At 37.7% G+C, this 26,509-nt stretch overlaps 2 protein-coding genes across 3 annotated transcripts in view; one reads left to right on the top strand and one right to left on the bottom strand.

Annotated features, from left to right (window-relative positions):
* The window catches only part of CTNNAL1 (catenin alpha like 1), a 97,101-nt gene extending 87,375 nt beyond the window's left edge, over positions 1–9,726 (top strand). For both annotated transcript variants that reach the window (XM_043983052.1, XM_043983043.1), the window contains exons 15-19: positions 2,586–2,634; positions 7,755–7,811; positions 7,932–8,045; positions 8,617–8,700; positions 9,425–9,726. In XM_043983052.1, coding sequence (XP_043838987.1) covers positions 2,586–2,634; positions 7,755–7,811; positions 7,932–8,045; positions 8,617–8,700; positions 9,425–9,589 — 469 coding nt within the window. In that variant the 3' untranslated portion in view covers positions 9,590–9,726. The remainder of the gene's footprint in view (positions 1–2,585; positions 2,635–7,754; positions 7,812–7,931; positions 8,046–8,616; positions 8,701–9,424) is intronic.
* On the bottom strand, positions 8,910–26,509 carry ABITRAM (actin binding transcription modulator). Its single transcript, XM_043983065.1, has 6 exons — positions 26,331–26,509; positions 25,028–25,079; positions 18,044–18,173; positions 12,828–12,904; positions 12,665–12,734; positions 8,910–12,578 (listed from the first exon to the last, which is right to left on the bottom strand). Exons 1-6 carry the CDS (start codon positions 26,413–26,415, stop codon positions 12,441–12,443), a joined length of 552 nt encoding a protein of 183 aa, XP_043839000.1. The 5' UTR covers positions 26,416–26,509; the 3' UTR covers positions 8,910–12,440.

Here is a 26,509-nt window from a genome sequence, read left to right as displayed (position 1 = left end):
GGAAGCAGATGCATAAGTATAGATTATTTCCCAGAAGTTTAATAGGGAAAGAGAGAAACACAATGATAACTTGAAGTCATAAGAATACAGTGTCAACTTTTGCCAGGTGGGTCTTGGAGAATTACATTCAAACAATAGGTTAATAGGAAAGCCTGAAACTGTAGGTAGAAAAATCCCCACATCTCCATGTTCTTGCTCAGGCTTTTTTGCCTGCAAAATCCGATAGCTTCCAAGTTTCAGTTCCTTGTAAAGCTAAAATAGACAGTGAGATTAGGGCACTAGTGCTCAAGTATTTCTTCCACTGATTTGCAGCCTGAAGTCAGAAGTACCAGCTGGTAAAACTGCCTTGCGTTTGTAATTACCAGCAAGTACCTACAGAATTCATGTTCTCCTATTTCTCTTCGACCACTTGGCCAGTACTGTGCTTCCCCTAGTGTACACCGTTTCCCCCACCCCTTTAATCTGTTCTGTTCTTTGAATAAAGTATACTTCTCACATTGCCATTTTTAGCCATGAATCTCCCCATCCCGCCAAGGTTCAGGGGTAGCTTTGAGGTCAAATTTGCTTCCTTTGATTAGGATCTCAATGTACCCTTTTTGCTACCCATTGTCTATGTATTTATGTACAGACATCTGATGCCATGACTTTTATTGCTGATTCTCTATGGTATGTGATGTGGCAAATGTATATGGACAGTTTTCTCCCTCCACTGTATTTTCAGTTTTTAAAGCTCCCTTGGTCAGATTTGCAAGACTGGGAAAATGCATTTTTACTGGCTCTTGTTAGGTACACTCTATCCTTGGTCAAGAGTACATCCTCTATTTTAAATGATGATCTAAAATTGAAATCCAATTTTCTCATACCAAGTTTTAGCCTGCATTTCACTTCCTAAGGCTGGCTGCTTTTCTCTTCAATTGTCAGTAGTGCTTAAAAAAAAAAAAAACCACCACCACCACCACCAATACCTACCTCTTCAAGACCTTCAGGTTTTTTACCCAGGACTTAAAAATCCTTAGAAATGCTGTGTTTGGGGGTGGGGGGTAAGGTTGTGTGTGTAGGGGAAGGTTAGTGGGGACTATCACCCATCTCCTCTTCCACTCATCCTTCTCAACAGTTCATTCCTTGAAGCACAAAAAGGTTGTTTCCTCCTAATAGCATTTAGCTCTCTCTTCCAAGGGAAGAGTTTTGTCTGATATTGGCTCTAAATCAAGATCTTTCTTTCCTTCTCTTTATGTGCCATATTCTTTTTATCCTCCCACAACCTAACATGAATCAGGATTCTTTTTTTCCTTTGTTCCTACCTCAAAGTTTTTTTCTTTTTTTTGCGGGGCAATGGGGGTTGACTTGCCCAGGGTCACACAGCCAGTATGTGTCAAATGTCTGAGGCCGGATTTGAATTCAGGTCCTCCTGAATCCAGGACCAGTGCTTCATCCATTGTGCCACCTAGCTGCCCCTCTTTTTCTTTTTAAAGAAAAGATTTGATCTTCCCTGATAACTTAAAAGTGTACATTCATCCAGCTTCACCTCTAGGAAAAAGGCCAATATGTACTTTGTGCATGCATGGGTGTTATATATTCAAAGAAACACAAAACCTTTCATGGCCTTAGTTTCCTCAAATGTAAAATTATGTGGTAGTACCAGATGACCAAAGTAAGGGCCCATCTAAATCCTAAATCTATGAGCCTGTACACTGCAAAATTACCTGTGTCCTCTGTACTTGCTTGAAGCAAGAGCTTCAGTCTTATTCTTTGGGAACTCTCATGACTAACTATTCTGATAAACTATCTGGATACTATCTATCTACACCTGTTTAATTGGTTAGGGACTCAGGGAGCAACCAAACAAGTATTATTTAAGGTAAGCTTCCTAGCTTTTCTTGCTTTACAAGACTCATGTACTTTGCAATCAAACTGCCAGGCTCTAAAAGAAACAGAGCCTCTGGATGAGGTTCTTAAACAGTAGAGTAATTATCTGAAAGGTGCTATCTAATTTCTTACTTCGTTTCTCTTCTCACTTTCTTGCTTCTCTGGCTACACCTAACTTTTTTCTTAGTTGAGGTTGGCTTCATTTATGGTTGGCTTTCTACCTTTCCTTGTCATATAATATTCACCTGCCTTTGGCAACTAGCCCTTTAGTACCAATACTTCCACGCCCCAGGGAAAGGAGAAGCTGCTGTGAGTTTGAATCTGTTTGGAATTCTCAAGCTGGAATTCAATTATCACCAAGGTGTTAATTACCCACATCTCTTCAAAGTTCAGAAATCTTACCACTTATCTGGTACTCTATATACTATAGTCTTTTTAAAATAAAGGCATTTAAGTTTATTAAAAGTATAGGTATGATATATAAAACTTACCTAATTTAGTTTACACTGATTTTAAAATTTTCTTCTTCGTGTAAAATGTATACTTAAGTTAAATGGATTAACCATAAGAATTCTTTAATTCTTTAAACTGTGATTCATTAAGATTTTAGAGATTTCAATTAATACATAATCATTGAGAGCATTAATAATGTATAAAATAGACCAATCTCCATAGAGTAACTTCTTTTTTTAAAAAAAAATTAATGTTGTTTATTTCAGGGGGGAAGGGCTGTTGAAGAGTACTCAGGATTTAATTTATCAAGTAGAGGTATGCTATGTTCCAGTTTACATTACTACATAATATTTTGTGCTAAGAATATGTAACATCTATGTTCTCACCAATGATTTCCTGTTGTCACTTTGAGGGAGAATATAGAATTAGGACATTGTAGTGGTCTTCTGCAAAGTATTTCTGAAAATACTTGATAAAAATTCCTGGGAATAATAAGAATGAAACTTAAAGGGTTTTGAAAATTAATACAAGAGTATCTGAAGTTTCTAGATTTTCATGGATAAAAATCTGCCCATCAGGTACCTATTTACACTATCCAGAATGTCTTTATTTTTTTTTACACTATCCAGAATTTCAGAAAAAGTTTGGTCTACCGCATTTTAAGGGCAACATTTAGTCACAGTGGGGAAGTGTTAATCCTATGCTTCCTTTTTTTCCTTCTTCCTTTTCTTTTTCCTAGGGCCAGAGTTGAACCTGAGCTACCTATCTTCCCATAGCCTCCTAGCCCTAATATTCAGTGATTCTAAATTTAGGAAACTTCAAAGTTGTCAGAGATGCTAGTTTGCTTAGAACCAGTGGACCACTCTATCCTTCACTCCAAAGCACCCTCCCTTGATCTAAAATTGGAATTATCTTTCAAGTTGGGAATCCCCTTCAGTCAGTAAGTCAATAGTCATTGCTTCACAACCAATCCTCACTGGGAAAGACATTCTGAGTTGGTCTGAAGAAGTGAGGACAGCTAATGACAATGATGGAAAAATGAAAGTAAGCCCCCTTTTAGACTTGATTTTTTTAAAAAGGCTATATAAGAATCATTTCCCTTCAACTAGACCAAATTCTCTATTTGTCCTGAAGTTTTAGACTGGGGTACAGGTACTTTCATTCCACAAAGCATCACCTGTCTATCCCTTATGCTGGATGATGAACTATCATATGCCAGTTATTCATATGGCCCCTGCCAGTTGGCTTCTTGCATCTGTGACAAATAATGCCCTGTCCATTTCTAATGCCTACTTTTTTATACTACCCACATGAAAAGATGACTTTGTCACTAGAAAACCTGTTAATAGTAAAGTTTCTAAGCTCTTTGTTCCTAAGAACAAGAATCTTAATTCTTAATTCATTCTCCTAACACCTTTACTTTTATAGTTAGAATTTTATTAGATAAGCTTCATTTAGAGCTCAAATTTTATCATGTACTTGATTTAGTACCAGATAGATATGATTCTTCATGTAAACTGTAAGCTCCCAGATATCCCAGAAGGGACTCTAGGTGAAAGGTAAAGAAGCAAACTAGATTCAACTATAGTTCAATTTCATCCGGTCTTCCTTTAAGGAGAATTATAAAAACAAACAAAAACTCCACTTTTGCTTGATACCCATTGGCAAAGCAACTGCTCTATATGATTGGCTGCCCTACCACCTAACTTTATTGTTTTATGTGCCCTAACAGGGATCGAGTTCTTCCCCATTCTCTAATGCTCAACATTCTGACCAAACATCAGAGAAAAGCAGTTCTTATCCTTAAGAGCAAATGTATCCATATCTGGCCCAAATGAGCAATTTTTCAGTTTTGGCCTTGCTTTTTATCAACTCAATTTCAGAGGGGGGGGGGGTCTTCATTTTATAGATGTAGAGTGGCTTGCCCATGGACACACAGTTTGTTAGAGGCAGAATAATTCTGTGAAGAACACTGAATTTGGAGTCAAAAGACCTAAGAGTCCCAACTCTTTGACTTTTCATACCTGTGCGACCTTGAGCAAGTCATTTCGGCTGAGTCCCAGTTTCCACTTCTTCAAAATGGGGATAGTATTGAACTACTTATGTCAGTGTATGTGTATTAGTAGCAGAGCCCAGAAAAGAGCTTAGTCTCTTTCCTGGTATACCCATCTCTTCATTTTGATCAACCCTTACCTCTTCATATGGGTAAACTGCTTCAACTATCTCCTACACCAATGACCCTCAATCAGGGTTGGGGTGTTTGGGTTTTGCCAAATTCTAATACTATGAATCCAATGTACCTACCTAAAAAGTCCTGTCACTTCAAACCCAACATATCCAAAACCAAATTTATTAATTTTCTTCTACCCCTCAAAAAATGTCCCCTTCCATTCTTCCATACCCTAGATTTGGACATTTCTTGTTCTTAGTCACACAGACTTAAAATGTCCAGGCTGTCTTGATTCATCTCTCTCCTTGTTTCCCATAACAAATTAGTTTTCAGGTCCTATTCATTCTTTCTTGTAATATCTTACTTCCGTACCGTTGTATTCCTACTGCTATAACCCTAGTTTGTCTCATGCCTAGACTATATAGCAAGTTTCTTTCCTCTAGTCTTTTACTTTTAATGTGTTCATTACACTACTGCCAATTTATTCATAAACCCTAACCCTATTTATTCATAAGCCCTAACCCACCCTATCCCACTTTATTTCTGACTACAGTACTTTCCAGTTTGAACTCTGCTTAAATGCCTACTGCTAGTTGTTAGTTCTTCTGCCCCAGTCACTTTGTGTTTATTTTGTGTTTACTTATTTGTATATATATCCCCTAATAGAATGCATAAAGTTCTTGTTAGCAGGGACTGTTTCCTAGCACAGTGTGTGTAGCATAGTGAAGGCACTTAATAAATGCTAACCTGAATTGACTGAAATTGCTCCAGTCAGGCCAATCTCCCCACTATTTCCCAAACATGTTGCTTTTTTTACACTTTTGTTTACAACATTTAGGATACCTTCTCTCCACCAGTCCAAATCCTGCCCATGCTTCAAGGCCCACCTCCTTCATGAAACTACACTGACCATTCAGTCCCACTTATCTTTCCCTCCTCTGATATCCTAAAGCACTTGCCTGTCTATGTTCCTCGTCATTTAGAATCATACATATTTACATAGGCAGACCCCTAATTTACAAATAAATTGTGTTACAAGAGCCCATTTGTAAGTCAGTTTTGGAATTTAAGGTATATTTTTCAATAGAAACTAGAATGTATCTAATCTATAATACTAATACTAACCTAAGTTGTAAGTCAGGGACCTTTAGTTACCTTCCAGAGGTTTATTTTTTCATACATGAGGAAACTTTTAAACACATATTAATTGGTAGATATTCAGGCAGAAGTGAGATATTTGTGGGGAGGGAGAGTGAGAAAAATTGATACTGCCACATAAGCAGGCCAGAACTATTACATTCCCATGCCTGCTGGGGCCCAGGCAGTTCTTTAATTTTGATAGGGAAAAAATTACATTTTAATTTCAATCTAATTGATTTCCCTTATAATCCTATGTATTTTATCTTTTGCACTTAAAAATATTCTGAGAAAGGGTCCTTAAGCTTCTGGCACACAAAGTCAAGCACACCTGCCCTAAACTATTTTGCTTTTCACAGTCTCTTCTCTTCCTCTACTTCTGAACTCACAAGTTCCCTAAAAGCTCCAAATTTTTTTCACTATGGCAAACAGAATTCTGACCCATCACTATGATACAATGCAAAGACTGTTGGATTTGGAGCCAAAAATCCTTGGTTCAAATCTCAGCTCTGATACTTGCTCATAATAAAAAGTTCCAGTAAGGATACAGCACTGAGATGGATGCAACTACCCTCTTCAATCACACTTTATCACAGAAGCCGCCCTCAAAAGATGTGCTGACTCCAGCAATAGGGATTCCAATAAGACTGAGAAGACTTTTCTTAAGTTAGGCCTTTTATGACTCAAGTAATCAGGAAACCTCACCAACCACTTGAACCCCATTTCCTGAACCAATTAAATGTTAAGAATGATTCCCCTCGGGGCAGCTAGGTGGTGCAGTAGAAAGAGCACCGGCCCTGGATTCAGGAGTACCTGAGTTCAAATCCGGCCTCAGACACTTAACACTTACTAGCTGTGTGACTCTGGGCAAGTCACTTAACCCCAACTGCCTCACAAAAAAAAAAAAAAAGAATGATTCCCCTCCTCTTTAAAGGTGAAACAAATGTTGCTCGTACCACAAACATTAAATTTCATACTCCTTCAAATACAACAATGTATGTAGTTTTATAATACATGTTATATGATTGTCTATATATAACCTATATCAGATTGCTTCCCATCTTGGAGAGGTGGGAGGGAAGGAGGAAAAACAATTTGGAACTCAAAATCTTACAAAAATGAATGCTAAAAACTATCTCTACATGTAATTAGAAAAAGAAATACTATTAAGGGGGGAAGAGTATGTTGTAAATGAGGTTATAAACCTAATCTCCATATGGTCCATATGACCTGTGTACTGGTCAGCCTTTTTATAATTTGCTACAGGAATGTAGAAGGGCAATGTATGACATATCCATTATAACATACTCAAAATTGTATGCCCTTCTTACAGATCATTTGTATCTTAATTATTATTATTATTATTAATAGGGCAATATATAGGCTTACCTTACCATTAACATTGAATCTATGAAAATATCAGGCAAAACAGTGTTATTGGAGAGCAGTTAGCTTAATAGGAACCCCATGCCAGCAGTTTAGTGGTTCTGGGATTCAAGCATCGTTGCTGATGTTTCTTGCGTTCATCAATTAAATAATGTTACTTATTGTAGGACTTTGCGACATTATGGTGAGGTTTGGTTATACTACATAATGTATAACAACATATAATAATGTATAATGATACATATTGGTGTTATTTTGAAACTAGATTTTTGAAGTATGCCTGTATTGCTGTGGATTTTGAATATACAATTACTGATAACCCATACTAACAGTCTTATTTTCATAAGTTGTTAGAGGGGCAGCTAGGTGGCACAGTGGATAGAGCACTGGCTGGGGAGTCAGGAGGACCTGAGTTCAAATCCGACCTCAGACACTTGATACTTACTAGCTGTGTGACCTTGGGCAAGTCACTTAACCCCAATTGCCACACACACATACAAACAAAAAAATCCCCACCTAGTCATAAGTTGTTAGAAAAATAATGGATATTCAAATTATAAGCTCACCTTTCTTTGTTGTTTATTACCTCTTTTAATAGGAAAAATATTAGTGCCCACTTACAACTTTTAAGCTTTCTTGAGACTGCATAAAAATTAAAATATTGTAATACATTTACTATAAAACATGCTTAAATATAGATTTGAGAGTTCTAAAATAAATTGTCTTTTCTCTGTTCCACCAGGTTTTTGCTACAGAGGGTTTAAAACTTGCTTCAGTTCTCCAAGGTTTCTCAAAACAGGTAATATACTTCTGAAGATTAAAGTAACTTGCATCTCACCTTTTGAAGGTACAGCTTTAGGTATAAAAATTGAAGCCATTACTTATTGGGATTATTATAATTTCCTAATTTGCATTTCAGCTGAAAGACGATGATAAGCTTTTACTTCTACTGGAAACAAACAAGCTGATTCCTCTGTGCCAGCAGCTCCAACTCACAGCTAAGGCCCCCATTCAGAATAAAATATTTACAAAGGTAAAAGGGATTATTTAGCTAGAAGAATAAAATGTTTTATTCTGCTTATATTAGTATAGACTTCCCAGTCTTGTCCGTTATCACACAGGAGGGTGATTCCTCTCTTCCCCAAGGCTCAGCTACCAGAATAACTTTTCTCTTCTTACAACTGTTGACAAAAAGCTACAGCAGATTGACTCAGATTAATAAGGAATTTCTTTAATTTAACCAAAAATGACTTAGCCACTTTACAGATTTCCCTCCTACTGTCATTTGTCCTAGCAAACCTAGGTCCAAGAGCTTGAAAAGGTTTCAAGAAAGGAGTCAGGGCTCCCTAGTTATCTTAATACCACAGTGAAGAGAGAGCTTTGCTTTCATTGCAGAATTGTCTCATTCTTGTTATAGAGAATGGAGCTATGGCTCGTCTGAATCTAGAATTTGGGAACAAAGTGCCTAGCGTGTTTAAATTATTTTTCTAGGCAAGTGCCCACGGACCCATTGCCTTTACCTGCATTAGAAGCTTCCTGATTTCCCTTATGTAAAAAATGCTAACAAATTTGAAGCTTAAACTGACAGTCTTTCTGTAATACAGGTTGACAAATGTATTCTAAAAACAAGATTTGTCATGGCTACATTGGCCCAGCTTCTCCCACTTTGCTATAAACTGATGCATAAGGTGAGTTAGTTGTTCCATAACAAACCTTTATCTTTGTACACAGAGAAAGAATATACAGTCAGTTCTACTGTAAAGTGACATGTGCATCCCTGAAAATCACCATGATGTGCAAAATCATGAAATAAAAACCACAGGGCATTCAGGAAAAATGGGGTAAGGGAAACAATATATAAAAATCTCATCAGTGACACATTAAAAAAAGACAGGAGCCTAGACAGACATCAGTTTTATACATGTTAAAAGGTCAAATACATAAATACTACAATAGTGGAAGCATCCATGACCTCAGGCTACTGCTCAGCCTGAACCCAGGGTTCACATGGGGGCCTAGACTAGCAAAGCTGACTTCTGTGGGTGAGAGGGTAAAACCTTGTGGGGTCCCAGGGCCATAGAGGAGGCGGTGATCAGGGAACAGAGCGTGACTCTGGTGTTCTTATTGCACCAGAAGATGGTACTTAACCTTGCAAAGGACCTGAAGTTTGCTTGTGGAAGTGGGTGCTGGAAGGGCTACGGCTTGCAAGTAATTCTGAATGTTGCAGTATTTTGAGTTCTCACCATTTCTCAAAGATGAAATTGCAAATTTGAAATCTGGGTTGTGCTCAAAATTTTCCCTAATATATCAATTGCATTGGAACAAATTTGAATTTTCAAAAGAAGTTTTATAGCAGAACTGACTGTATCCAAAAAAAATGCCACATTTAACTTTATAAAATTACTTTTACAGTGCAAATCAGAAAATGATTGTATAAATTCTCTTCAACCCTGGATGGAAAGCAGATGGCAAACAGTTACAACTAAAGATAGCATGGATGAAAAAACTGTAGAAGCTTTTGGGGTCAGATCTCTGGAACATAACATAGCAAACCTGACATTCTTAGAAAGCAAATAATCCTCAGATTTTTCAGTGCTATGAGAAAATTAATTAGGCGCTTTCTACTTGGTTCCTCCCCCCCATCAAGATTTCAGATTATCAAACCTGTTGTGACAATTATTAGCATCTAATAAATGCCATGGTAGTTTTCAAAACTTTAACTGCAGTGTGATTTTGTAATGGTCATGTATATCATTGCTAACATTTAAGAATCAAAACCATTTATTCAGAATGTCTTAATCAATCTTCAATCCAAAGAAACAACTATGAAGATAGTCTCACTTCTGACATACCATGTTACTTATGTTCTGCTTATGTGTTTGCAGTTTTTAGTACCTTAACTTAAATGTTTTTAAAGCAGTTTCATTTCTGGGAAATTCCTCACTGCTTTGCAATACCTTAAATCTCTATAGAAATCATTTATTTTGGAATATGCCTATACGATTATTAAATCACTGTTTACGGGTATTACTTAATGGAATAAATATGTTCCAACCGAACTTGTTGTAAAGTGAAATGTTTTCCTATATCCTAGATCCTCCATTTTATAGCTGGAGATACATATTTATGGAGAAAATCCATTAATAAAATAAATGCATATGGCAACCAATAGGAAAAGATATAGCAGCCAAATCTGTAGTATTCTGGGTATTGTAGTACTGTGAATATTTTTAGAACACTTTAAAAACTATAGGATCTTCACCTACATCCATCTTTTTTCAGACCCCAGATTTTCTCCCATGCCCCTGCATAACAAAGTCCCAAACTCAGCTCTCAGAACTCACCATTCACTTTCTCTTTGGATTTTCTAAACTCTTTAGATTTCAACATTAAACCTTACCTATACTATAATATAGTAGAAAGGGTTCTATGGAGAGTCAAATGATCTCAGTTCTAATGACAACTGTGTAAACTTGGGTAAATCATTTCCCCCATCTGAATCTCAGCTTCTTCATCAGTAAAGTAAGAGGGCTGGCTTAAATAACCTCTTATTTTACAGATGAGGAAAGACCTCTGTGCAGATGACCTTTTACAGATGAAAATGATCTCTAAGGCCCATTCCCAGCCCTAAAATTATGTATTTCACTAAATTGATTACATGATATATTCTCCCCTAAAAATTTACTCACAATAAAAAAAGTAAGGTTGGAAAAAAAAATAAGGCTTAAAAATCCTTAGTGTGCCTAGAAGCCTTGCACATGCTTATAAAGTAGCCATGCAATAAGTGCTCAAAGATTGAATTATCCTATTTTACCAGTGAGAAGCAACCTGGCACAATGTAAAGGGAGCTGACCTCAAAGTCCCAGCTACAACAAATAAAGGCTTTTTAACCTTGGGCAAGTAACTTTTTCTTTTTCTTTTTTTTTTAAGTGAGGCAATTGGGGTTAAGTGACTTGCCCAGGGTCACACAGCTGCTAAGTGTTAAGTTGTCTGAGGCCGAATTTGAACTCAGGTACTCCTAACTCCAGGGCCGGTGCTCTATTCACTGCGCCACCTAGCTGCCCCAAGTCACTAACTTTTAATACTCTAAGCTACAAAGCAGTTGCCAGATCTACATTTGTAAAGGGAGTTTCTTCAACAAAAAGCATCAGTCAAAACCCCAAAAAAGAATGATCAAACATTACACATTGTTTAGCATTTTATATTTTTTTTGTAAATACTTTCACATATACACTAAAACTCATTTGCTAACAATTTTAGTGAGAATTCACATACTTGAATCTTAGTCTCTCAGCTCTGGGCCAAGACGAAGAACACCTTAGAAACAAGGGAGGGATGGAGATACAAAAAACTTTACTTTAGATCAGATGACAAGGGAAACAGCATGGTGGATAGAAGGAGTTGGCTTTAGAGGCAGAAAGACCTGGATTCAAATCCTGCCTCTGACAGACAATTTTGCCCTGGGCAAGTTCCTAATCTCTTAGGACCCTAAGAGCTTTCTTAGGCTCTATAAACTGAAGAGTATATGGCCATCTGCAATGGGAAAGATAAGAGCCCCATCAAAAGCTCCCCACAGATAAAATGATAGGTCTGGCCAAAAAAATAAGTAAATGAAGAAAAGACTGTCTAGTTTCTACCTCCTCTCATTCCCAATCTCTACTTTTCCAGATCAGGCAATCAAGGAGTGTTCTTGGAGGGGCAGCTAGGTGGCTCAGTGGATAAAGCACCATCCCTGGATTCAGGAATACCTGAGTTCAAATCCGGCCTCTGACACTTGACACTTACTAGCTGTGTGACCCTGGGCAAGTCACTTAACCCCCATTGCCCCCCCCCCCAAAGTGTTCTTGGGCAAAATATACTACCTTGTCTACATGTTCTGGTGAGAATAGTGAAGTGGGAGGCCTGGGGGGGGGGGGTCTTTTGTTTCACCAAAGTGAACCCAAAACAAAAACAAAATATTTGGCAAATAGTGTTTACAGCTTTCCAATTGTTTATGTTTTGTTTGAATAAGTGAGAAGAGCTAGGGAGAAATGAAACATACTTGGGCAGAGCCAATCTAAGAGGGAGGAGATGAGCTAAGCAGAATAAATCAAGATGGACTGACAAAGGGGGCAGGTAGGCGGCGCAGTGGATAAAGCATCGACCCTGGATTCGGGAGGACCCAAGTTCAAATCTGACCTCAGACACTTGACACTCACTAGCTGTGTGACCCTGGGCAAGACACTTAACCCTCATCCCCACCCCTGACCCCCCCAAAAAGGACTGCCAAAGATCACCAATACTGAAGTGGCCAGGAACTGAAGCAAAGCCATCTCACAGTAGGGTGAGAACTATTCCTACCACTACTTTCTTGTCCAGTCATATGCTTTATGCCAGTTGGTCCTTTAACACATGTAGATTTGTGTGTTTCTTTTGGTTTCATTTGTCTTCATGATGTTTCTTGTCTGTTATTAATTCGTTTCACCACGATTTCTTCATATTCTTGTTGTGTCAATAATCCCTCAGTAACACTCTTGCTTTCTTCAAATTTGGGTAGGACAACAGCAATATATCCCTCAGTGGATGGCTAGAAAATAAATCCAAAATCTGACATAGCTGAAATGACGAAAACCCAACAAAAAAGTCTGAATAAGGTGTTTTAGGTTTTTTTACCTTTTCCTGCAAAATGGATGGCTTATCTAGAATATTTTCATTCACTTCCATCAACCGTCCTCTCACACAGCTGTAAAAGGGGGGGGGGGGGGAAAGTAAGACCTTTTTAAGAGAAAACTGCTTCCCTTTTCTTTCTCCCTCAAGTTTTTCAAAAGCAACTGACCTTGACACAGTATATTCTTCTCCATCTGAACAGGATATCCTACAAAGAGGTGCAAGTTCTGTTAGAAACTGTGCCCCCTGGATATAAAAGAAAGAACAAGAATTCATTTTATATTTTAATCTCTTAACATGTAAGCAGTCCTTATATTTAAAGCTAAAAATTTAGTAAATCTTAAAGCATTATATAAATGTCTATCTATATTAAAAATGTGTCATATTTATTTGTAATTAGTTACATTCCTATAAAAATTTAATAACAATAAATGAAAATCATTCAACTTAATAAACATTTATTGAGCATATTCTATGTGCAAGGCACTGTACTAGAAATACACAGATGGAATTTTAAAGAGTCCCTGACTACAAGGAGTTGAAAATCTAGTAAGGGAAGGATAATATATTTATACACAATTGTAGAGTGGGTAGACCATTGGATTTTGGCATCAAATACCTGAATCTGAATCTGGGCTTTGCTAATTATGTGAACACTGGAAAGTAACTTAAATCCCTATTAGCCTTAGTTTTGTCATCTGTAAAATGAAGGGAGAATAAATTATCTCAAAGATCCCTTCTGGATGTAAATCTCATGATCCTCTAAACTAATACAAGTTAGGAGTTCAATCAAGTGCACAGAAGGAGTCCAATGGAGTGTTGTGAAAAATCTAAAGAGGAAGAAGCTATAGTGTTTAAAGAAGACTTCATGGAAGAAGTGACAACTCAGAAAACTGGGGCAAAGTAAGATAACTTGCCTAAATTATACAACTAATAAATTTCTGAACCAGAACATAATTTAAGTTTCTCTATATTTTTCCAGCAATTTTTTTCAACACCTGCATTTCAGACACTGATCTGAGATGAGAGAATAAGAGGGAGAGGGTCTTTGACAAGAAAGAGATCTTTGATTTAAACAATCTTTTCTCTTTTTATGGTCAGAAATATCAAGGAATGGTTAATAAGCTCTATTTTTTTCCCCTTCACTCTGGGCTTACTTCTAAACTAGCTGCTTTCCTTCACTGCTCTAGAACAATGGAGCTATCAATCTTCAGGGGAAGTGTCATCTACCTTTAACTTGTATAAAATATAATCCTTATTTTTCCTTAAAAAAAATTCTACAGAGTAGTACCCCAAAACTTACTTAAGATATTTCAGAAGGCAGTGAGTTCCTGAAATTACCACAAACCTCAGAAGTTCTCCTCTGTACTCTAAAAATGATCTTCAAACTCCTTAATCTGCTGAAATGTTTTTAGCAGTTCTACAAACTTTAATTAATTATCTGTAATTTCAACTTGGCCAATGCTGAAATGACAGAAAAAAAATTATTTTAAAGGTTTTTCCTCTTTTCTTATAACCTATTCTCCCACAGAAAGCCAAAAGTGGGAGTTAGTACTGCCTACTGAGACAATTGCTTCAATAATGAAAGTTCATTAATCTTTCCCAGTGTCCTTAACTCTTTAGCGACAGCCCTTAGAAGTTTTCCTGGCTGGCTGCTTTTTTTTTTTTTTTAGTGAGGCAATTGGGGTTAAGTGACTTGCCCAGGGTCACACAGCTAGTAAGAGTTAAGTGTCTGAGGCCGGATTTGAACTCAGGTCCCCCTGACTCCAGGACTGGTGTTCTATCCACTGCACCACCTAGCTGCCCCAACTGGCTGCATTTTAAATCTTTCAAGCTTACAGAATCTAAAACAGCACAAACAGGACACAAACATTGTACAAAGATACTCAGACAAAATACAGACACAAAGCTTGCAGTTTCACACAAACACAACTTAAACGACAAATAAGCAGCATTCCACAAAAACAAAACAGACCATAAATTCACAGAGTGGACAATTAAGATCTCAACTTTACCTTAGATTTAACCTGTTCAAGAGAAAGCACACAGTTGCAGATTTTAACCAAAGAAATGCCTGAGAAGCCTGAGGCACATGGTTTGCAAAATGTTTGCAAATGGTGTTGAATGAGTCATTTACAAAAAGGAACAAAAGGTGTGCTGGCATGCCATTATAAAAGGATATCGATCTTAAATGTTTTACATGACTGCTCATGTACAGCTTATATTGAATTGCTTGAGTTCTTGGGGGGGGGCACGGAGAAAGAGAATTTGGATAAAAATTGATGTCAAAATTTCTATTTTACATGTGTAATTTGGGAAAATAAAATTCTAAATATATATATTTTTTAAAAGAATGAGTAGGGGCAGCTAGATGGCACAGTGGATAAAGCACCAGCCCTGGATTCAGAAGTACCCGAGTTCAAATCCCACCTCAAACACTTAACACTTACTGACTATGTGACCCTGGGCAAGTCACTTAACCCCAATTGCCTCACCAAAAAAAAAAAAAAAAAAAAAGGAATAAGTCAAAAAAGAATAAGTAGCCAAGCTAAAAAAAAAAAGGGATATCCATCTTACCACAGTGATCCCAGATGAATCACCAGAGGGGCCCAGGGGTTTTTCCTCAGAAAGAAAAGGCAGGCTCAATCAATGACAAGAGCTCAGAATGGATTGGAGCAGGAAGAGGCCTCATGGACTACCAGACAAGGAAGAGCTAGACTCCAGAGAAATCTCTGGTGGTGCCTAGTCCACTCCCACTGGTTCTGGAAGGTCCAATCCTACCCCTACCACTAAGATGACAACTGGATTTTTTCCAGAACCAGTCTCTAACCTATGTGTGCCCAGAACTGCACAGAGTAGGCCAGAGACAGGTGTCAGAAATTAGAAAGAAAGTTTATTTTCTAAGTGAGGAAAAAGGTTTACAAGCAAGGTGGAGCTATAGACACATGTGTCAGGGCCCCCCCCTTAGTGGGGGGACCTCAGGGCAGTGTGGGGAGATCTCAATACTTATACTAGTGACTGTTCAATGAGTGGTAGCCCTAACAATGAGGGAGCAACAAGCATGTGACAAGTTTGATTCACTGCAAGACATTCTGACTTCAGTGTTTGTCTTTGACCAGAGAACACCTAGTGAATTGTGTGACTAGCCCAGAGGGTGAGATCATCCAGAGGGTGAACACAAAGGATTGTTGTCCTACCAAGGTCAAGGCACAGCTTACTTGCTGGGCCTTAGCTCTGGAAAGCAGGGAGTCTAAATTTTACTTTGTCACCAGCCTTGGAAAAAAGTAATTTCAAAAGGCCAAGGGGCAGCTAGGTGGTGCAGTGGATAAAGTACCGGCCCTGGATTCAGGAGGATCTGAGTTCAAATCCGACCTCAGACATTTAACACTTACTAGCTGTGTGATTTGGGCAAGTCACTTAACCCCAATTGCCTCACCAAAAAACAAACAAAACAAAACAAAACAAACAAACAAACAAAAAAAAGGCTAAGACCTGGGGAAGGGATATACCAATACACAGAAGTGGGGATGGGTGAGATAAAAAACAAGAAATGGTGACTGATCCAGTTTGGCTCAAGTATGTATGAAAGAATACCTGTGAAATAAGGTTAGAAACAAGGGCACAATCCTAGACTCCTTGACAAGGAGTTTGTATTTGAGGTAAGAGGAAACCACTCAAAATCTTTTGGCAGGGAATAAGATTTAAATTTTATTTCATTTCTCAAAAGTGTCATAAATAAAGAACCAAGGGAAGGGTACCCACTTTTAATCATCTATTTTTTCATCTTTTTGTCCCCAGTACCAAGCACAGTGCATTGTAAAAGATGTTCAATGTTTGCTGAGCTGAAGTGTAATATTACTACTTTCTAGGATAAACTTTCTAAAGTGTACATAAATCAAAGTTGCTGTAAATATTATACATAAGTTTTACATAATGGGTTTTATAACACTGTGCAAATTTCTATTTTGCTTCCTAATTTCAGCTTCTCTCTTACTAAAACAAATCAGAAAGTGAAGATCATAACTGTCATGAAGTTTAGAAGGGCTTTCTCAGCAGATTTTTAACAGACCTGGGGTTATATGACTTTTTGAGAAACTCATCTATGTATGTATACTTGTCATCCTTTTAAAAATATTTTGTTTCCAGAAAAAAGAATTGTGGAATCTGGATGAAGATTGAAACATACTCTTTCTCCTTTTTTTTTTTTGTTTTTGTCTTCTTTTTTGAGGTTTTTACCTTTTCTGATTCTTCTTTCACAACATGAGTAATGCAGAAATGTGTTTAATGTGATTGTACATATATAACCTATATCGGATTGCTTGCTATCTTGGGGAGGGAGAAAAATTTGCGACTAGAAATCTTATAAAAACAAATGCTGAAAACTATCTACATGTAACTAGAAAATAATAAAATACTTTTATGATAAGGAAAAAAATTTTGTCGAATTAAAAACATTTAAAAAATTGTTTTAAAATGTTTAACACTGAAATATCACATGAAACATAACTAACGTGTTAAAATGCTTCAATGCACCTTTGTGTTTTAACACCCTTCATTTCTTTACAGGAATTTTTCAGTAGGGGTATGAAAGAAAGAGTGGTTGTGGTAACCAGGGATGTGGTTACGTTGTGTATGCTTGTGTATATATAAAATATGGTTAGAAATAGAAGATACTGGATTCGCAGGTGGCTGGACTGAATATTAGGGAGATGAAGATGGGTAATTTTCTTCTCGTTGTGCCCCATTAACTTCACAAACACATCAAAATAAAAGTTTAATAAATGCTTTAAAAATGTAGTATGAAAAATTTGGAAATCTACTTCAGTCAGGTTATAAAATACTCCCAACTAAAGTTGCCAAAATCTTGCAAGAATTGGTTTTTCTGGTACAAGAGTTCATTCACATAGATGTTAAGCTTCTTAAAAGCAAAGAAATGATAATCTACCTAACCCAGTAAGACCTGAAGGTATTGGATACCACTTTTTGTCATAACACTCTTCCCATCATGTAACAACACTAATAGCATGCACCCTCTAATCACAACAGATTACATGGAAAAACAAGGACTAGCCAATGACTGGGGATGTGCTCTCCAGTCCCAATACTTCTCCCTCTATCCCTATAATTCACTTGCAAATCAAAAGCCACACCACTAAATTATTCATTACATGGCAACAAGCACTAATAATCTTTTGTCTTTTCACCTTTACAAAAATAATTTTGTCCTAGTTATGGACACAGTACAGAGAACAAATTTTTTCCTTATATTATCAGAAAGGATTTTTTTATATCTGTCATTCAACCAACATACATTCTCAATGCCTACTTGTTTTTATATTACTATTAATGGTAAGGATGTAAATAGATAAAAAGAACTATCCATACCCGCTTAAACTTCCCAGAAACTTTGTTCTGAAGTCTGCTACAGTTGGCACTGATTTGGTAGTTAATACTCGTAATTGTTTTTCCATTTTGAAGAAGTGGATGAGATTCTGCCAAGGTGATCACACAGATCCTATTAAAAAAAAATTCATTATTTATTTTTTTCATCTCACCCATGACCTAGTATTGCTCAAGTACAATTTCTCTTGAGTTTACAATTGTACTAATCAACACCGGTCCAGAAGCAAGGATTTTTATTCCTCTATGGTTGTTGCTGGATGAAGGAAAAGAAGGTAGGATTAATATGCTTCAGAAAACAGCTGTTCCTAGGACAATACAAAAATGTTAGAAAACAGATTAAATCTCAGAATATCTAATAGAACAGGACTGGAAACGACAGGGTTACTAAAAGGTGGAAGGCAGAAAGTAAAATAATAACAGCTGATATGTCACTTTAAACTTCACAAATTCCTTCATATATAGTATCTCATCTGTTCCTCATAAAACTAGGTACAAGTATTTATTTATTACAAATGAGGATGGTAGACGTACATACACACACTCAGATCCGGAACAGAAATATACATATAGTTTTTTACCTGGAATCATTCTTATCTTCATTTTTACAGAGACTGAGGAGACTAGAATGACATTTGTTAATTTTGGTAAAGTTCTCTTTATAGGATACTCCCAAATGAATGAGATGAACCACTGAAGAGACTGACTAAATAAACAAACAAATAAATAAATAAAGGACACAATTAGAGCAAAGGGAGTTTAATGTTTTTGAGGGATTTTCATATGGTTGCCTGAAGAACTATCTTTCTTTTCTAAACCTTCTGAAATCCCACTTCCAGTGTCATCATTCAACTGCAACTGCTCTTTCCTAAGTTTCTAATGGCTCTTAATCAATAAATCTAATGGCTTATTCTCAATTCTGATCCCTGCTGACCTCTCTAGTATTTGATGCTGTTAATCATCATTTCCTTCTAGATAATCTCTCCTAAATTTTCAGGATTATATATGAAATTGCTCTATATGATGTAAAGCTTTTTTTTTTAAGTATATAATATAGCTTTCAAAGCTTTCTTTTCTGCTTGGCCTTCCTTTCCATCCTTTTTTATTTAAAAAAAAAAAAAAGACACCTTAATGGCCCACTTTCTTTTGTTTTTTTCTATCCTATCATCTCTCCTTGCACTTCTATTCCCCATCCCCCAAACAGAGGGGGGAGGGGTGAAGCCTTTATAACAGTAAAAAAAAAAAACCAACAAATTCCCATATTAGCTATGTCCAAAAATGTATGAAAATTGTGTAGCAAGTTTTATCAACTATCTTCTGTAATCATGGCTGGTCATTGTACTGATTGGAGTTATCAAGTCTTTCAAAGTTATTTGTCTTTACAATGTTGTTACTATATTTGTTGTTCTGCTTCTACTTACTGTACTCTGCATCAGTTCATAAAAGTCTTCCCAGGGGCAGCTAGGTGGCACAGTGGATAGAGCACCGGCCCTGGAGTCAGGAGTACCTGAGTTCAAATCCGGCCTCAGACATTTGACACTTACTAGCTGTGACCCTGGGCAAGTCACTTAACCCCAGTTGCCCCCCCCCCCAACAAAAGTCTTCCCAGTATCTCTGAAACCATCCCCTTTAATTTCTTAGAGTAATATTCCATTCTTAGAATGATATTCCATTATATTTATATGCCATAATTTGTTTACCCATTCTACAATAGATGAACATCTCCTTAGTTTCCAGTTCTTTGAATGCATGGTTCATTTTCTTCTTTCTTCCATCTGCGGCAAATGCCTAATAGTAATATTGCTCAGTCAAAAAGGTATGCAGAGTTTAGTGACTCTTTGGGCATAGTTCCAAACTGTTTTCCAGAATGGCTGCACCAATTCATAGCTCTACTAAAAGGGCATTAATGTGCCTATTTCCTCGCACCTCCTTCAACAATTGTAATTTTCCTTTTTTTGTAATCTTTGCCAATCTGATGGGTGTGAGCTAGAACCACAAAGGTGCTTTAAATTTGCAGTTTTCTAATTATTAGGCATTTGAAGTATTTTTTCAAATTTATTGATAACTTGAATTTCTTCCTTTGAAAACTACCTGTTCTTATCCTTTGACCATAAACTTATCTATTGGGGAATGACTCTTTGCCTTATAAACTTCAATCAGTTCTTTATAAAGAGTGTGTATATGTTGATATGATAGCTTTTTCAGAGAAATCTGCTGCAAAGATTATTTTCCCCAGTTATGTTTCCCTTCTAATCTTAACTGAATTAGTTTTTGTGTGGTTTTGTTTTGTCTGTGCATATACTTATTAATTTTATATAATAAAAACTGTCCATTTTATCTTCAGTAATCTTTTCTATCCCTTGTTTGCTCATTCTCCCCCATCCACATATCTGAAAGGTAATTTCTTCCTCCTTTAATTAGTTTATGATGTCACCCTTAATGTCTAAATCACATATGCATTTGAAGAAGTTAATCTATACCTAATTTCTACAAGACTCCTTTCCAGTTTTCCCAGCAACTTTTGTCAAATTATGAGTCTTTATCTAGAATCTTTGGGTGTTTTGAACACTAGGCTACTTCTGTCTGTTATATATCAAATCTGTTTCACTGACTTACCTCTCTATTTTTTAACCAGAACCAAATCATTTTGATGAATGCGGCTTTGTAGCATAGTTTGAAATCTGATACTGCTAAGCTCCCTTCTTTCCCACTTTTAAAAACTTCTCTTTAGGTTCTTGACAAGATAGGTCTGACTGTATCACTTCCCTGCTCAATGAGCTCCCGTGCCTCCTTATTACCCATGGGATCAAATATAACCTCTTGTTTATAATTTAAACCTCTTCAAAACTGAACCCTTATTATCATTCCAGGTTTCTCACACCTTACTTCCCACCATGTACTCCCTGATCTGTCTACACTTGCCTACTTGGAGTTTGCGAACATGATCCTCCCTCTCTTATCTCTGTACATTCCCACTGGCTGTCCCCCCTGCCTAGAATGTTTAGTCCCTTCACCCCTACCTCTTAGTTTCCCTTGTGTACTTCAAGACTGTGTTCAAAGTCCAAATTCAAAAGCCATTTCTGTTCCCCCAGGTGCTAATACCTTCCCTTTCACGTTACTGTAAAGAATTAATTTTTATTTGAGGTTTTTATGACCCCATCTTTTGGCTAAAATTAAAAAAACCCCAGAGATTGCAGTGGCCTGGGGCTCAGGTGCAGTGCCCCCGCAAACCAAACAGCATGGTGCTCCACCCAATGGTTGTAGCCGTTGCCATGGCACTGGTACCTCAAGTCATCACCACTCCTACATGGGCCTGGCCAAATTATAATGACTGGAAGCCTAGTGAGGGCAGTCATGTGACTGTCAGTCAGGGCTGCCAGCCAATTGGCTGGGGGCTGTGTGTGGTGAGCCTGGGATCTGCTGGGAAGAAGGGAGGAGGCTCGTCATTCTAGCTTGAAGCTGGAAGGCTTGTGTGTTCTCAGCAGATTTCTGGGTGGTGGTGTTTATTCAGGTTGTATCATTTCCCTTCCCCCATTTTATTTCCTTTCCCTTAATTCTACTGATCTTGCTTGTGTTTTTTAAGTTCATTCTTGTTAATAAGTTCATCCTGTTTTTCAGGGAGGCTGTTGGTCTCCTTCCTTGCCCCAATATTGTGGTGAGCCACATAGCTAACACTCCCCAATTAAAAATTGGTCCCTACATTACCTTCATCTGCTCTGTATATATCTTGCATGTACCTAGTTATTTATATACTTCCCCATTAGAACATATGCTTCTAGGGGCAGCTAGGTGGCATAGTGGATAAAGCACTGGCCTTGAATTCAGGAGGACCTGAGTTCAAATCCAGCCTCAGACACTTGACACTTACTAGCTGTGGGACCCTGGGCAAGTCACTTAACCCCCACTGCCCTGCCAAAAAAAAAAAAAAGAACATATGCTTCTTGACAGCAGGGGTGGTTTTTTGCCTTTCTTTGTACCCTTAAACCTTAATGCAATGCCTGGCACATAAGAACTTAATATTTATTTTTTTGACTGACTTCTTCATTCTCATGATACTTCTGTTTAAATAACCAGGCCAGTCATCTAGAATCAGAGACCATTCACCCATGGACAATGCTGGGGGAAAAGTGATATATTTTTATTTTCCAGCTTTCCCTTTCCTAGTCTCAAAGGCAGCTACTCTTCTATACATATTAGTTATTATATCTCCTGCACAATTTTAAATATAGCCTATGACATGTTACAATTTCCATCCAGGGTTACAAAGACAAAAAAAAAAAGACAGGAACTTCCTTCAACAGGAGTAACAACATATATAAACCTATAATAGAAAATACATACAAAGTAATTTAGTAGGGGAGACGGTACTACCACTGAGGTCTCAGATAAGAATTTATGTAGGCACTTGAACTGAGCTGAGAAATTCATTCCTGTGAAATGTCCCAGAAAGCAAAATCTAAATGCTAGCTGTATCAGGTATGGCGTCAATGCCTGAGGAGCCCACCAGCAGACCCCTAAGCTACTCTTACAACTACCCTCTCAAAACTGCTTCAGAGTTTTTTTCAAGTTATTACAGCAAAATGAGGGTGCTGTACTATCACCAGGAAAAATAAACCTCTGATCCTATAAAACAAAGTAAGGTTGTGCCAAAAATACAAGTAGCCAAGGAACCCTAGATTATATTACCTTCTAAGGTCCATTCTAGCCTCATAATTTGGATAAGGAGCAAAGACAAATCACTAAAAATAAAGAACTCTGGCAATCTGCAATAAGCAGGATCTACAACCAAAAGGCATTTGGAAATGAAGTGAACACAACCAGGAGAACATTGCACACAGTAAGAGCAATACTGTACAATGATCAACCGTGAATGACTTAGCTATTCTCAGCAATACCATGATTCAAGATAATTCCAAAGGACTTATGAAAAATGCTCCACCTCCAGAGAAAGAACTGATGGACTCTGAATACAGATTGAAGCATACTTTTTATACTTTATTGTGTGTGTGCAATATGTTTTGCAATATTGCTAATATGTAAATTTTTTTATGACTTCACATCTATAATCTAGATCCAATTGCTTACCTTCTGGGGAGGAGGGAAGGAAGCAAGAGAGGAAGAGAACTGGAACTCAAATTTAAAAAAATATATTAAAATTTTACATGTAACTGAGAAAATAAAAATAAAATTTCAAAAAATTTTAAAAGGCAATTGGTACATGCATTATTGTGACCTGAAGAAATGTATATAGGAAACATTACACACTTAGAGCCATTTCACACAAAAGATTACCAAAAATAATCAAACATATTGATGATAAAATGCCCTGTGAAGAATAATTAAGAATTCTACTCAATTTATAAACTGATGGAGAAAGATGGTAAGCATCTGCTCACTACAAAAGAGAAAATATTTGATACTGTAATGACCTTCTCCCTTCTAGATATTCTTTCTTCTTTGAGTTTTCATGACACTGCTCTTTTCTGATTCTCCTTCTGTGAAACCACTCCTCTATCTCACTGACTTATCATCTGGGTCATACCCACTAATTCTCAGTGTAGCCCAAGGATCTATCCTGGGTCCTCTTCTCTTTTGTCTCTGCATACTCTCTCTTAGCAACTTTACCAGTTTCCACAGGTTCAATTACCACTTTTATTGAGATGATTCCCAGATCTGTAGATGTAGCTTCAATTTTTCTCCTGAGTTTCAGTCCCACTTCACCGACTGCCTATTGGACATTTCAAAAGGATAACCCATAGGCATGTCAAATTTAATATGTCTAAAAGAGATTTCTTTTATCTTTCTCTTTAAACTCATTTCTCTGTTAGCTTTCCCGGTAACTACTAAGAGCATCATCTTCCTTTCAGTTACCCAGGTTCAGACTCAGTGTCACCCTCAACTCCTCACTCACTCATACTACCTATCCAATCAATCAGGTGACAAATTCAAGTCTCCTCTATGTTCACTTATATTCTCTCCTGTCTATTCCCATAGCCGCTACCTTTTCAAGCCTTCATCACTTCTCCCTTAAAGTACTAGGACAATGTCCTAACTGGTCTCAGTGCTTCAAGTCTCTTCCTGACTCCAATACATCTCCCCACAACTGTTAAAGTGATTTTCCTATACCTCTGTGCCTTGGCAATAGCTGTCACCCATCCCTCCTCATTTTCTCTTTCAGTCTATTTTCCTTTAAGATTTAGCTCAACCACCTTCTACAAGTCTTTTTTGATTCCTTATAGGCAAGTTCAGTATCTCCCCAAACTACCTTGTATTCTTTTTGTATAAGCTTATATATGTATATATTTCCTAAATTAAGATGTAAGTTCTTTGAGGAAGCTCCTGGTTTGCCTAGTTCTTAACTTAGCACAATTGAAATAGTTTTTACCATTTCCCAAGAAAATTAATTTTGTATACCCAAAGTCAATTGCTTGAAGGCTTTTATGACAATTTAGTAATTTAAGGAGCAATTACTGACTCAAAAGCTTCAAACTGGGATGAGGCATCATTGATGAATGATGCTACATGTAAATAAAATTAACATAAGCATAATATCAGGGTTCATACAACTTTTAACTAAATAATACTCAACATGACAATTGACCTTTCTCGGCTATAAAATGCAAATTCCACAATTGTACAACTTGCCTCAAAGTTCTTGAGAAAAACACAGTAAAAATTAAAAGTATACCAGGTGGGCCAAAAGTCATGGTTTTAATAACTGTTTTAAATTATTTTTAAAATTTTTCACCATTTACGAGATTTGATTTTTCACACATAATGTAAATTCGTTTCCTATATATACTTTATATGATGCTATGGTATTGTAAATTTAAAACAAAAAATAAAAGTTACTAAATATCAAAACCCCTTTGTGACTTTTGGTCCACCCTATACAAATACATGCTATTATGACTGTCAAGTACTAGAACTTTTTCAATAATTAAAATAACATAATTCAGATTTACTTGCCTGTTAGAGTGTTGCAATATACAGTGATCCTCACATGGCTTTCCCTTCACATCTAGGAAGCATAGAAGAAATAAAACAAGTATATCAAAGTTGCTAAATTAATACTTGCTATATTACTACTATCTACTTATCTGCTATATATCTACTTAAGAAACCACCTATTATTTCAAAGACAAGTGATCATTTTGACAGGCAATCTTAGAATACAGTTAATAGGATGACAGGTTTCACTGTATAATCAAATTTTCTATACTGCATATAGTTTCTTATGATGTACCAACCCTCCAAAACACAATAAAAAAAATAAAATCTGGGTATTAAAAACTGAATACTTTTTGGGGGGGGGCAATGGGGGTTAAGTGACTTGCCCAGGGTCACACAGCTAGTGTCAGGTGTCTGAGGCCAAATTTGAACTCAGGTCCTCCTGAATCCAGTGCCAGTGCTCTATCCACTGCGCCACCTAGCTACCCCCAAAAACTGAATACTTTTTTTTTTTGGTGAGGCAACTGGGGTTGTGACTTGCCCAGGGTCACACAGCTAGTAAGTGTTAAGTTACTGAGGCCGAATTTGAACTCAGGTCCTCCTGACTCCAGGGCCCATGCTCTATCCACCGCGCCACCTAGCTGCCCCCTGAATATTTCTAATAAAGTATTTTAAGTGCCCAAGGTGGAAGCACTCTTCCGTTCTCCCCCCACAGGAGCAGATCGTCCCTCCCTACTACAAGGTTCTGGATAGAGGAGAAGCCATGATGACCGTTCTCTTGTCCATGTGGAAGGTTGGCGGCAGTAAGCCTCAAGTTTACACTTTGCATCATTTAGGAGGACACCTTATTACGTTGTTAACCCCATTCTCCCACCAGGATTGGGAGAGAGGGGACTGCAAAGTCTGCAAACTCAGGAGGCTCTTCCCTCATTGAGGATGCAAACCCAAAGTCAGACCCCACCCCCACCCCCCCCACACACCATCACAGCTATTTAATTAGGGAGTTACCTCTTGGTGATTTTTGCCATTTAGGACGACTTTTAAGAAATAAGGAAACCCCTCCAGGCGCCTGTCTTTGACTCGAAACCCCAGGTGGGGAATGCCAGTTCCGGAGCGGCAATAACACCCACCTCCCAGAGAGTGGGGCCCAGTCCTGGACTTTCGAGGTATCCGCTGCGCTTAGCACCGCGCCTGGCACACAGCAAGCGATTAATACATGCTTGCTGACCGGCGTGGTCGGCGCCCCACGGGGACTGGCCTGGGATTCTATCTGAGAGCTGGATCGACCTCTCCCACACCAACTCCACCGTCCACTACCTACCGGCCTTGTACCAGCGGGTGAAGTAGCGATCCACCAGCGACGGGGCTGCAGGAGAAACGTCCCCGGTACCAGTACTGGCCGCCATAGCGAGTTCGGCCTCCTACCAGATCTGAGGAGCAGACACAAGAGCCCGCATCCGCATGGAGAAGTCACCGCGCACTTCCGCCTTCACACGCGGA

Source organism: Dromiciops gliroides, chromosome 1, assembly GCF_019393635.1.
Source record: "Dromiciops gliroides isolate mDroGli1 chromosome 1, mDroGli1.pri, whole genome shotgun sequence".
Taxonomy (NCBI): Eukaryota; Metazoa; Chordata; class Mammalia; order Microbiotheria; family Microbiotheriidae; genus Dromiciops; species Dromiciops gliroides.
This window is presented reverse-complemented; position numbering and strand designations above follow the sequence as displayed.